At 40.0% G+C, this 13,364-nt stretch overlaps 1 protein-coding gene across 1 annotated transcript; it reads left to right on the forward strand.

The window, feature by feature from the left end:
- Nucleotides 1-424: 424 nt before the first annotated feature.
- Nucleotides 425-13,139, forward strand: LOC124144810 (flavin-containing monooxygenase 5-like). Its single transcript, XM_046514390.2, has 5 exons — nucleotides 425-693; nucleotides 7,590-7,955; nucleotides 8,259-8,813; nucleotides 9,650-9,815; nucleotides 11,900-13,139. Exons 1-5 carry the CDS (start codon nucleotides 436-438, stop codon nucleotides 12,154-12,156), a joined length of 1,602 nt encoding a protein of 533 aa, XP_046370346.2. The 5' UTR covers nucleotides 425-435; the 3' UTR covers nucleotides 12,157-13,139.
- Nucleotides 13,140-13,364: the final 225 nt, after the last annotated feature.

A 13,364-nucleotide genomic window follows, 5' to 3' on the forward strand; every position in this document is an offset into this window, starting at 1 on the left:
AACCGGAATACTGTTCAAAGCGGCGTTAAACCCAACTCACTCACTCACTCACCTCACCTGATTTATTGCCTGTGCGTTGTGTACAGGACCATGTGCCACCACTGCATTCATCGCAAAGGGAATTGCGTCTTAAATTCATTACGTAAGGGGGGTAATCGCATAGCAATCAAAAACGTCAAACAGGAAATAAATTGAAACCAATATTGTTTAAACCATGCCTGTGTTGATTAAATATTTTTGGAAATTATTTCATTGTAAATATTATTTGACGAACAAGTGTTTGCCGCCGTGTTAATGCATCGCATGAAATGTTTTCTTGTGTTTCCCTGAGAGACCAACAACGCATGTTTTTGGTATTACGTAATGAGGCTGGTTCGGCCCTCGCCAATTTAGTTTGGTCCTTCAAAACAAGCCACAACCTTGGTAAGATTCAAAATGGCGAAGCGTGTCGCGATCATTGGAGCCGGGTGTAGCGGTCTCACTGCCATCAAATGTTGTGTTGACGAAAAGCTGGAGCCGTTTTGTTTTGAGCGAACTGACGAGCTCGGGGGATTGTGGAATTTTACGGAAAAAGCCCGCGAGGATCAGGGGTGCGTGATGAAGTCGACTGTCATCAACACCAGCAAGGAGATGATGTGTTACAGCGACTTTCCTATACCCAAAGAGTTCCCCAATTACATGCACAACACGCAGGTAAAGTCCAAGCCTGGAAAGGATTGACCTGGCGCTTGTTTCCTCAAGGAGGAACTATTAGGGTTACATATTTTGTGACAACATGTTGCATATATGAATTCAGTTTAATGGGATATCGATACGCATGAATGGATAGGATTGGAACATTTGAATTGAATTTGGGTGTTTTTGGTTATATTTATGTATTTCATAAAGACGAAAGACCGATGTTATCTTGTGGTAGGGCACATTTTGGGTTTCATGTATGAAAATGCAATGTTAATTAATGAATAAATTAATGATGGCACAGCGCACTGGTCACAAATCAGGTAAAGTTGAGCAACGTCGGTCATGGAGAGTCCTTGGATGGGTGACCGCGTTTCGGCAGCTTGGCTCCTGAAACTTTGAAACTGAAACTGACTTTGTTCGAAATGCGCCTCTGTTTACCCAGCAGTGAATGGATGTTAACATTCTTGCGCCTAACAGGCAGCTTGGTTTGTACACTCCCCAGGGAGCTGAGAATGATTCTTGAGTGCACAGTGATCCAGTGACCAGGATGATAATAGCGCTTTGAGCATGCCCCTGAGTGGTGTGGAAATATGCGCAATGTAAATGTCCTATTATTATTATTATTATTATTATTATTACATCGATGATGTACAATCCTCTCACATTCGCCAGCCCACATTACACAGCAAACTCTTATGAAACGCTGAATCATCGTACAGGTCAGCGTTTTCGACATGGGCCTCAGCTTTATGACCTATTAACCATGCAATATTTAAATCAGCGAGTTCAATTCTAGTCATGTATTCACAGCTTGTGTAGAGTTGGTACAGTATATCACGTAACAATTAAACGGCCACCATTATGTTAGAGTCATTTCGTGAAATCTATATATATCGCTCGACATTTAACAGGGGTACCCATAGATAAACTCACTAAACAATACATGTAGCACATAAACTTTAAAATAGTAAGTTATACACAATGGCATGCAAAAATAAATACTATGAACAGGTCTTCAGGAACCCATGCTTGCCGTAAAAGGCGACTATGTTACTGATGTTGTTTATTCCGTAATGAGGCCACCGGCAATTATACATGTATGTACACACTCACAGATGTATTTGAGAGAGCGCCAACATATTTGCCTTATAATGTATAACAGTGGACAGTAATACTACTTAGGATACTTAATAACATCTTTAAAATATCTGTTGCGTTCTTAAGTGCTAAGGAATTATATATCGAGCTGATACTTAATGACATCTTTAAAATATCTGTTGCGTTCTTAAGTGCTAAGGAATTATATATCGAGCTTGAGAATAGCATTTTAAGTTTTCGCTGGTTTGGATGGACACAATAATACTTTGGTAAAATGCTGTCTCTTAAATCTGCATAGAATGGACATTGAAGGCAGAAATGGTGTTCTGATTCTACTATTAAGACTATGCAAAATGGACAAAATCTTAAATTTCTGTTAATATTGTACTGTCGACCTATTTCTATCATTAACGTATGACTAGAGCATCTAAATTTAGCTAAAGCTTTAAGATAGGTCATATTGTGAGTACAAAAAATATAAGCTTCCAAACCATATTCTATATTAACATGTCTGCAAAAGTCTAACTTTGGAGAAGATGTAATATTATCATTCCATATCTGAACATCAATATCTTTACAGTGTTTTACAAATTGGTCAATAAATCAATCAACAGAGCCAACCCCTTGAAGGAGCCAAACTTCTCCAAAACCATACTTATATAACAAGTTTTTAACATCATAAGCCCAGCATTTTTCCCCATTTCGACCTTACTGAACTCGAAGTGGTACGCATGCTTAAGAATACTATTTGATTTTCGGCTCAGCAATCGCAACCAATAAGTGACTATTTTCTTATATTGAGAAAACTTCACAGAAAATCGCCCAACCTCCCCTCTCGCAGCTTTATTCGGGGTTTGACGTTTAAGACCCAATACTAATTTACAAAACCTGTCATGAATTATATCAACATCTGGGGTAGGTGGAAACCCCATACCTTAGATCCATATAATAAGATTGGCATGATTTTAATATCAAAGACACGAAGCTGTATACTTATAGGAAGTTTTTGAAACACTAAAGATTTACATTGGATAACTTTCCAAGCTTGTTGCGCTTATGTGTTTTGAGTTAAGTACCATGAGGCAGATGAGGAAAAATGAACACCCAGATATTTATAGCTAGATACTATTTCAAGATAATTTGTGTTAAAGCGAAATTTTTCATATCACTGCAATGGTCCACCATTTTTAAAAACAATGATTTTACTTTTATCAATATTAACCATCAATTTCCATTTGTTACAATAAATAGCAAATTTATCTAAACGCTTTTGTAGGCCAACTGGAGTGAAATCAAACATGACAATGTCGTCAGCAAACAGCAATATAAACAACTCTAATTGGTCCATGGTAATTCCTTTGTCCATCAGAACTCAAAAAGTCTACAATATCATTGATAAAAAAAGAACACGAAAAGGTGACATTTGATATTCCTGCCTCAATCCATATTTACATATGAAAAAGTTTGTATAGCCAGCATCCATTGAAATACGAGCTTTAACGTGTTCGTACATATTTTTTGTTAACCTACAAACCTGTATAGAGTCACCTTTAATCCCACCATGCCAAAGTTTATACAATAAGCCATTTCTGTAAACAGAGTCAAATGCAGCCTTTAAATCTATAAAAGCACAATAGAAACGACCTCGTTTCTGAGATAAATACTTTTAGATTATACTATTTAAAATAAATATATTATCTGAGGTCTGAAATCCTTTCCGAAAACCCGCCTGTTCGTTTATTAATTTATCCTCAATATCAGCCCATAATGTTAATCTAGAGCAGATACGTTTTGCAAATATTTTCCCTGCAACTTCCAGTAATGTGATAGGTCTATAGTTTCCTGGATCATTGGATCGTCCTTTCTTATAAATAGGCAAGATAACAGTCAAAGTACCCTGGTCGGGATAAATTCCCGTCCGCAGGACAACATTATATAGTTTTAATAACATTTCGATACAGGGTGGGGGTATGTATTTGAAAAAATCGATTGTCAAACCACAATATCCAGGTGATTTTCCAGATTTCATATCATGGATGACTTCCAACAGTTCAGGTTCAGCTATATCAGAATCCATAAATGAATATTCATCAACCGAATAATTGATATGTTCATCGGATAATGTATTTACAAAATCGTCGATAGTTGTATAGAAATCAATATAGTCATCAATATCTCCCATGCCTCCAAATAGAGTGTCAAAGTGACATATCCAGTCCTTGGGTGTGATGGAGCTTGTTTCAAGGTCAGGGGTACACGAAAGCATGGACCATAACTGTTTACTGTCGTGTTCACAGAAGGCTACTTTTAATTTGTCAACAAATATTTTCAATGCATCATCCATTTTCACCATACATAAGTCTTTATAATATTTTCGAGCTGATGTGTATTGCTGTCTGACAAATTTACTGTTACTGGAATGGAATGCACGAAGACACCGACGAGTGGTTGCACGTGCTTCCCGACATTCCTGGTCATACCACTTGCCTCCTCTTGATCTATTGTTGTTCGCACGAGTTGTAAATATTCTGCCGCAGGTGCTTGCACAGGTTGTCATCATGTTTGAAAACATTGAAGCCGCGTTATCAATGTTTTGCTGAGTCAGCTGGAAATAGAAATCCTGTAGAACTGAAGCAGGTAGATTAGTCCATTTATTAGTGTATTCATCTTTGAAGTCGTCTTTCCATATGAATCGTTGTTTTGGTGACAAATGTTCATATGTATTGGTATATGTAACATTTCTTTGGAGAGAAAAAGAAAGTGGCGAATGTGGAGATTCTACTTGATCACAGACTGTAAACGATGTAAAGCATGGAAAGGAATGTTCTGTAGCCATAACGTAGTTGACTACACTCTTACCGTCGTTAGCTATACATGTTATCTTTCCACATCCTGCGTCGTCACCAAGCCTACCATTGCAGATTCGCAAACCAGTTGTTTTGCACAAATACAATAATTTAAGACATCGCTTATTTACTGTGCAATCTTGTGAGACACGTGGAATGAACTCACAATCTTCGATATAGTGAAGGTCATCATCTATAGGTAAATAGGAAATGTCATAATTATCGATACAACCATGGCAAGCACCATTCCCTGTCCTGGAGTTCAGATCTCCCATTACAATGATATGACAACCAGGATGATCTGTTTGTTTGTGTGATGTCACTGTCCAACAAGTCCAACACAGGTTCTGCTGAATGTACACTTGAATTGACTGGTGTATAATATACTAGAGCCAATAACTGAGGGATGTCGTTTGTAGTATCCTTCACCTTTACACACATGATATCATCTGTTGTGCTGCAGTTTGTATGTGAATCCCAAGATGATGCAAGCTTGTCTTTTATCATCATCAAAAGTCCTCCAGAGTTTCTAAAAGCACCAACGGGTTTTGGTCTGGTTTTGCTGTATTGTGTGTTTCCATGCAGGAAGACTAAATAGATCATTCTGACCTGCCCAAGTTTCCACAAGTCCTATGACATCAGAAGAGATGACAAAGTCGATAAATAAGGGTATTTCCAGTTTCTTCTTTAAACCTTCAATATTCCACATTGTACAGTTAATATCAGTTGTGTCATTAGTATTGCTAGGGCGTTGACCTACTTGTTATTTTCCCTGTGCTCCCGTCGACTCTGGATTTCTAGGTTTAAAAGTTCTCACAGATGTAAGTACCGGGTTGACCACATCAGTCGCATCTAGCTTGTAGAGTTTATTGTCAATCTGAAATTTGTCATGTTTCAAAATAGAAAACTTGCCTTATTCCCTCGCTTCCTCCAAGAGGGGCTTGATGGTTTGTCTAGTACGTCTCACTGCATCTGTATAATCGTGGGAGATCCTTATGTTATGACTTTTCAGTTTTTGTACTTAATACTTTTTGCTAATAATAGTGGCTTTCTGTTTTGGAGTCCTGAACGTAGCTAGAATGGGCCTTGGTCCATTTGATTTAGTTGGTAGCCGACTCACTCTATCAAATATTATTTCTTCATGTATTTCCATTTTATCAACAATCACACCAAGCAGTTTATTTTCTGTCTCTTCTGTTAACTCTCTAAATGTCTCCTCGACGTTATAAACAATGAAATTGTTCTTTCTCTGCTGGCTATCCAGCATGTCCACTTTACGAGTTAAGTTAGAAAGTTGGTCCCGTCACTATTTTCATCGGTTAGAATCTGTACCACTTTCTCTACTTGAGTTATCATAGTGTTCATTTTCTCGAAATTAGTTGACATGTCTCTCATCATATCTTGTATTTCAGCCATCACTTCTTTCAAACTCGCTTCCAATGTAGCTTGTCTTGTAGTTCGTCCTGAGCCGGGGCCTGGGTTGCTCTCAACATCATTGCTCAATATAATAAGCAATGAGACGCACACTAAGACTCTTGTTCTCAGTACCAGGCTTGAGCCTCGCGGCATGTTCAACATGGCGGCACGCATGACTGACCGTCGTCTTGCCCTGTCACTCATAAATGCCTGATACGTCGCCAGAAAAAAACATCCAACACGTCCTCCATACGTCTCAAAATCGCAGCCGATATTCTTCGTAATTACCACGGTGACTTACGAGGTTTTGTTAGGAGTTTAACAGCTCAATCAGTAAATTCGACGGAGCTCGTTCATGTACGTGTTGTCAACCTCTCACCAGGTCGTAAAGAGTGCGGCGTTAAACAACAAACCAACTATAGTGAAAGACTGGCGTACAACCATCTTCCCGAGGCAAGGGCGTTAAGTGACTATTGAAGTCTAGTTTTCACCCTAATTTCCGGGCTCGATCGTAACGCCACCAGTGGCAATTATGAGTTATGCCCCTTCTATGTCCCTTCAACTGACCAATCAGATTCCACCTATCGTGTCACATGCATTTGCATTACAAAATGGCGGCGCCCTGTCAAGACGATCTCATCGATAATCAAGATCTATTTAAGATATAAACGACGAGTAGGAGTTGTTTACCGTACAATAAAACACTGCAGGAAGACCATATGGTTGTATGATAAACAACGACCACGAGTCGTTTATTTCTTATATAAGATATCAACATGATGTACTGCCTCTTTAAGGATGTTGATAAAATGTACACCCAAATATTAATAATGATGACTCCCTAAATAGGAAATGTCGGACAAGTCCATTTACGAACAGGTGGGTTAGGTTTGGTATTTCCCGCATATTCTCACAATCCTCACGTCGATTATCTGTACCTTTTCTCCTGCTACCGATTGACTTATCTCTCCCACTTTTGGATGCGATCGTTCGGACACTGCCTTTATCTACTTATCCCAGCTACATCTATGGGGAACAACTTGTTAGGCACTTCCCTCACAAAAATAACGTCGTCCAATATACGACGTCATCAAGTGGCGAGTACATGTTCGAATCTAAAAAAAATGACGTCATGATAGAACAATCTTTTTTCGTGAAATAAACCACGGCTCGTTCTTCATTGTTCTTCCATTGAGCACCTAGATAAAAAACATGAAAAGATTTGAAAAATATCTGTCGACGCCAAGTTGGCGGTACACATTCCTTGCAAATCCTGAGTCGACCGATATCTGCGCGTTAAAATCCATGTTGTTTTCGAATCGGATGTCTAGTTCTTTACGCGATTTTGATTGGACTATGCACAGACTCCTTAGCCCATCAAAAATGTAACTCCGGAATTCCAGCCTTGTTCGGCAAACGTGGAAACTGGACTTTTATAGTCAGTTAACGCCCTTGCCTCGGGAAGATGGCGTAAAACGTGATTCACTCACTCCCGTAATGAAAACAAAGATGAAGCGGGCGTGACATTGGATATTCTCTGTTGCACAGGTATGGCAGTACTTCAAGATGTACGCAGATGCCTTCAACCTGAGAAAACACATCCAATACAACAAAGAGATCCTGTCCGTGAAGAAGTCACGTGACTACGAGCAGACCGGAAAATGGGATCTGCAGGTCAGAGATCACAAGACCGGAAGTGAGGAGACGCAGGTGTTTGACGCGGTGATGGTGTGCACCGGTCATCACGCCAGCAAGAACGTGCCGGACTTTACAGGTCAAGATGACTTCCAGGGGAAGATCCTTCACTCTCACGACTACAAGGACTGGACCGGGTACACCGGGAAGAGGGTGGTGGTTGTCGGGGTCGGCAACTCAGGCGGGGACGCAGCTGTGGAGCTGAGCAGGGTGGGGCAGGTGAGTGGGTGACGTGGAATGAATCCGTCGTCTTTAAACACCTAAAACAGATGTGACTTGTTGTTACCCTGCCTGGTACTCGGTATTGAGGAGATAAAGCAAAGACAGGTCGGCTCGGAGTCAGTATACTGTGTCTGAGTGGGGTATTCATGTTAAACTGCGGTATGGCTCCTCAGTGGGCTAGCACTATAAAACCGACATTAGTCCGAGCTAGTACAATTTTTGAACGCGACGTTAAACCCCATATCACCTCACTTTTGAGTTAACTATTTTTGTGTGACCAACTGACACTTGTTTACCCAGGTGTTCTTGAGTACTAGACGCGGGGCCTGGGTGATGAACAGAATTTCAGAAAACGGTCTGCCACTGGACTTCACCGGCCGAACAAGATTCAATAATTTCATCAACCACTCCCTCCCTTCAAAGTACAGGGCAGACAGAGCCCAGAAACAGCTCAACAAACGCTTCAACCACGAGCTGTATTCCCTCAAACCAAAGCACGGGATCTTCTCCCAACATCCCACAGTAAACGATGACATGCCCAATAGAATCGCGACTGGCCTTTTGAAGATTAAGGCTGACATTAAGAGGTTTACCAAGACTGGCGTGGAGTTCGTTGACGGGACGGTGGAAGATAATATAGACGTTGTCATACTGGCTACAGGGTATATATTCGGCTTCCCGTTTATTGACAAGTCTGTGATCGATGTGCAGAAGAATAAGGTCAAGATGTTCAAGTATATGTTTCCACCTGACCTGCCGAAACAGACATTGGTGGTGATTGGGGTTTGTCAACCTGTCGGCGCCATTATGCCCATTTCGGAAATGCAGTGTCGCCTGGCAACGAGAGTTTTCAATGTAGGTGGAAATTATTTTATTTTTAGAAAGTCGTAATTATTCACAAATGGTCCTCAATTTCTCTTTCAATTAAGATATGTGTCAGCAATGTGTCAGAGTGAGTGAGCAAGGTTTCACGCCGCTTTTGGTACCCATGTTAGCGTGACAAGCGAATGATATAACCACAAGGGTGCAGTGAGGTAGCCTAGTGGTTAAAGCGTTCGCTTCACACATTGTACCCATGTTTGGAGAATAAGGTCAAGAATAGGGTCTTCAGCGTTCGAGCGAACGCTTTAACCATAAGGCTACTACCACCCCCCCCCCCCACCCCCCCCCCCCCCCCCCCCCCCCCCACACACACACACACACACACACACCCACCTCCTCTGTATTTGTATTGTCACAAGAAAGTCAACATGCAAGACACCTTCTCACCCACCCACTCACTCGAATTCTTCCACAAAACGAACCCGGAGTGTTTGAAGCTCAGGGCTACCAATGCCTCAAACCCGTGAAGATCCGGGGTAGAATAGGTCTTCAGCGGCCCATGCTTGCCGTAAAAGGTGACTATGCTTGTCGAAAGAGGCGTCTAAGGGATCGGGTGGTCAGGCTCGCTGACTTGGTTGATGTCATCGTATCCCAATTGCGTGGATCGATGCTCATGATGTCAATCGCTGGATTGTCTGGTCCAGACTCGATTATTTATAGTCCGCCGTCATATAGCTGGAATATTGCTGAGTGCGGCGTTAAACACAAAAAACAACAACAAACAAACAAACCAATGCCTCTCACCTCCAACCCTCGTGTTGTCTCAATCGTGATTGTAGAGTAGTCAGTTCACCCATTTCTGTCGCTAGGGCACGTGGATTCTCCCGTCAAAGTACGAGATGTGGGCGGACATTAGGAAGAAGGAGGCGGCCATGGCGGCGAGATATGTCGAGTCCCAGCGACACACAATCCAGGTCGACTTTGTCGAGTTCATTGACGAACTGGCGGAACTTGTCGGATGTCGACCGAACATTGGTGAAGGAATTATCTCCCCTTACTATAATGGCGTAAAGGAGATCGGTAGAGCTCACTTCCGACTACAGTTCATTTGCTCTACAGTCAGTCCCATGACAGTAGTTGTTGTAAGGGACCAGTGACAAGTTCCTTGTCAGATAAAAATCATAATTCCTTTAGTTTATACATGATAGTGACAGACCTGAACCAGCCTTCTTTCATTCATATGCTGTAGTCATTAATACATCCAGTCTTCCACAAGGTAGGGTCCATCTAGGTGCAGTGCATAATACAAAATGGCAGATTTGATCTATAAACACAAATGATTTTCAACACCTTCTGTCGATAAACGTTCTGAAAAAACAGGGGAAAACACAAGCATGCTTGACAAAAGAGGCCACGAGACTCCGTACTTCAACTTTTTCTGAAGAAGCTTAAGGTTGTTGTTTTTTGTGTGTGTTTTTTTGTTTGTTGGTTTTGGTTTTGTTTTTGTTTGTTGGTTTTGTTTTTTATGTTGTTTTTTGTTGTTGTTTTGTTTGTTTGTTGTTGTTTGTTTTGTTGTTTTGTTGTTGTTTGTTTGAATATTTTTTGAGGGTGGTATGCCTTAAAACTTAGGAATTAAGTTTTTTATCCAACATCGAACTTTTGAACTGGTCCCTAAGTTGGGATGAATCGACTACACTCGGTTACTCCCATCCCAATGTATAAATCCAAACTCCATAATACAAGAGACAAAATCATTACAATCAGAACTTTAAATGAAGCAGAATAATTAAAAATACCTTGCATAGGTGTATCGGGGTAGTAAATAAAGGGAAGAACCCTTAGACTAAAATAATAACTATTAAGAAGCTTAGCTGCCCCATTAGCTCCTCCCGAGTAGTCTTTCATTTGTCTTTCGTTTATATTTTAAAAAACCATTAAACCACTAATTTGCCAAACACATGGCTTACTGATAACAACAAAAAGATTATTTATTTACACTTGCAGAAGTTTTTAGCCAAGGATTAACTAACTTATTTCCTTTGAGAAAACAGATTTCTGAAAAACTCTGAGGAGTCAATTAATTATCAGATGTTTTTTTAGGAACTTTCTATAACTGAAGGTATAACAAAGTGTTCTATTCACAATATGCATTAAGTTAAACTTGGTTGAACTGTTGAACAGTACAGAACACAAAGTGTTGAGTTTCAGAAATACTTTAAACTACGGTTATAACGAACTCTAAGGGACCCCTTATTTTAGTTCGTAATAACCAAAATATAGTGTTCGTTATATCCGTCAGTTCGTTATAAGCGTGTTCGTTATAACCGTAAAATGATTTCATGTTGTTCATCAGCTGTTGCAGTACAGAACTCTTATACGTGTTATTTGTTTAGAAATTAATTGTTATTATACAGTGCTTGTTCATCTGCTGCTGCAGTATAGGACAAATATATCTCAGAAATAGTTTGCTGAAATGTTTGATATTAGGAATAGTGCTAATGATATGTTATGTTTGGTCATTGAATATAATAAATATTTTTAACTCTCTCTTATACTCCTTATCCTTCAGGCTGGTCTACAATGTTCTGTAGGGGTCGGTCTCTTATCAGTGGTGCATAACCTTTTTTTGATAACACTGTAGACCAAACGAACTGTAGACGACAGTGGGCCCCGGAGATCCCACTCACTGAATATGGCTTACGAATTATCTCACCATGAAGTCATATACAACCACATATGTCCCCTGCACGTGAATGAGGAATTATCTCACCTTGTTAAATGTCTGAATATACTGGTTCATACCCCAAACAAATATCCAGGGCCCGATTCCACAAAGCAATCTTAGCGCTCGAATTGACGTAAGTCTATGTTAAACTATATGAGTTACGATCGTCTTAACGCTAAGATAGCTTTGTGGAACGGGATTCAGGACTTTGAAACGTTTTAAGGAATTGGTATGTCTCATCTGTCCCTTGAGAAGGAATGGCGTGAGGCACCACGAGCCTTTGTATTAACAGACCAATTTCAGATTTGAGAATCGTTAGAGTACACAACGAAAAGTTTTCATATATTCATTTGTTTTCAACCTATATGAACATTGTTCAACCTCTCTGTCCCAGGTCGTCTTCTCCTGACAGATCCGAAACTTGGACTCATGTGTTTGTTTGCGGCAACCACCCCCTACCAATACCGCCTGAGGGGGCCGGGCACGTGGTCGGGGGCCCGGGAGGCCATCATGACCCAGACAGATAGAATGGAGTACCCCTTTAAGACCAGACCTCTCCCTGAAGGTACACAGAAACAGTCGTCCCACAGACTCCTCACACTGGTGCTGCTAGTGCTGAACCTTGCTGTCCTTTACCAACTGTTCTTTTAAAAGAGCTGGGCGAGTTTTTTGGCTCGTCGTTGTATCATCTTATAATTACATTCAAAGATTTTCATAATTTACACAGATGGTGCTACGCTATGCTTCCTAGGCCTATAGGGAATTCAAGATTAGGGAACTGTCAGCGGTTTTTTCCGATTGACAATGGAAAGCTTTCTATTAACCATTAGTCTGCTGAAATTTTTTCACACTTCTTGGCCCTGTCTGCTGGATAATATTTCCCATAAGGCGCAATGAGGGTGGGTGATTTCAAATGGTTTTGCTTATTAAACGAGGGACATTTGAACCAATATGTGGCACATTAATACCCGGAAGAAAAATACACATTGTCATATATAAATATCATTTTCAAACATACAGAGGTTAAGACCAAAGCGAACATAATCTTAAATTTTCTTGCACGTACCTGAATTACGTTATTGAAGGTGAGATGCGTTTCATATAAGAAATTATAAGTTTAAATCGTTAAATTTGTGCAAATTGATTTTGAAAATAAAATGTCCAAAATATTAATAAAGTATATAGTATAAATTCGTATTTTTGTATCAGCAAACAACAGGGCGATGGTAAATTATGAACCATTTAAGTATTTTTGTCATCCAGCGTTAGACACACTTAATTTTCGAGGTCATAATGTCAGTTGCGGAAATGAGAATATTCGGGTTAATATAATGATTCATGTTATAAAATTTGCAGGATACAATAATCGGCTTCTACATATTCACAAATCCTAATTTCAAGTGTTTTGGATGAATTTTTTTTATATTTAAACATACAAATTCCGTGTCGTAATGCTAGCAGACCGACCACAGCATAAAATATTGCTACTCTATAAGCAAAGTTTTCATTGCCTTCATATCTATACCTTGGCGAAAGCTCCATGTTCAGTTTGATATAACGAGAGATGAACGAAACTAAAGATCGCGAAATCGCTGCAATTTTTCAGTAAGTGCAAAAGTCACCGGATGTGATGTCACAGAAGTCACCGGATGTGATGTCACAGACGGGTAATCTGCTGATAATCGTTCGTTATAAAATATATACAGTAAATTTGGAAATATTTCTTTTTTCACACTCATAATAAGCACAAATAAGTACATAGTATCAGTAATTATCGCTCATATGAGATAACAATGTGACTTTGACGATATAATTGGCATATTATTAAACTGGCTTCACCTTGTATGCTCCCGTGACCC

The sequence above is a fragment of the Haliotis rufescens genome, unplaced genomic scaffold (assembly GCF_023055435.1).
Source record: "Haliotis rufescens isolate VD_foot unplaced genomic scaffold, xgHalRufe1.0.p SCAF_8, whole genome shotgun sequence".
NCBI lineage: Eukaryota > Metazoa > Mollusca > Gastropoda > Lepetellida > Haliotidae > Haliotis > Haliotis rufescens.

Coding starts and splice junctions, on each gene's coding strand:
- LOC124144810 (XM_046514390.2), top strand. CDS start 436: ATGGCGAAGCGTGTCGCGATCATTGGAGCCGGGTGTAGCGGTCTCACT. Junction 7,956..8,258: donor AGCTGAGCAGGGTGGGGCAG/GTGAGTGGGTGA, acceptor TTGTTTACCCAG/GTGTTCTTGAGTACTAGACG. Junction 8,814..9,649: donor TGGCAACGAGAGTTTTCAAT/GTAGGTGGAAAT, acceptor TTCTGTCGCTAG/GGCACGTGGATTCTCCCGTC.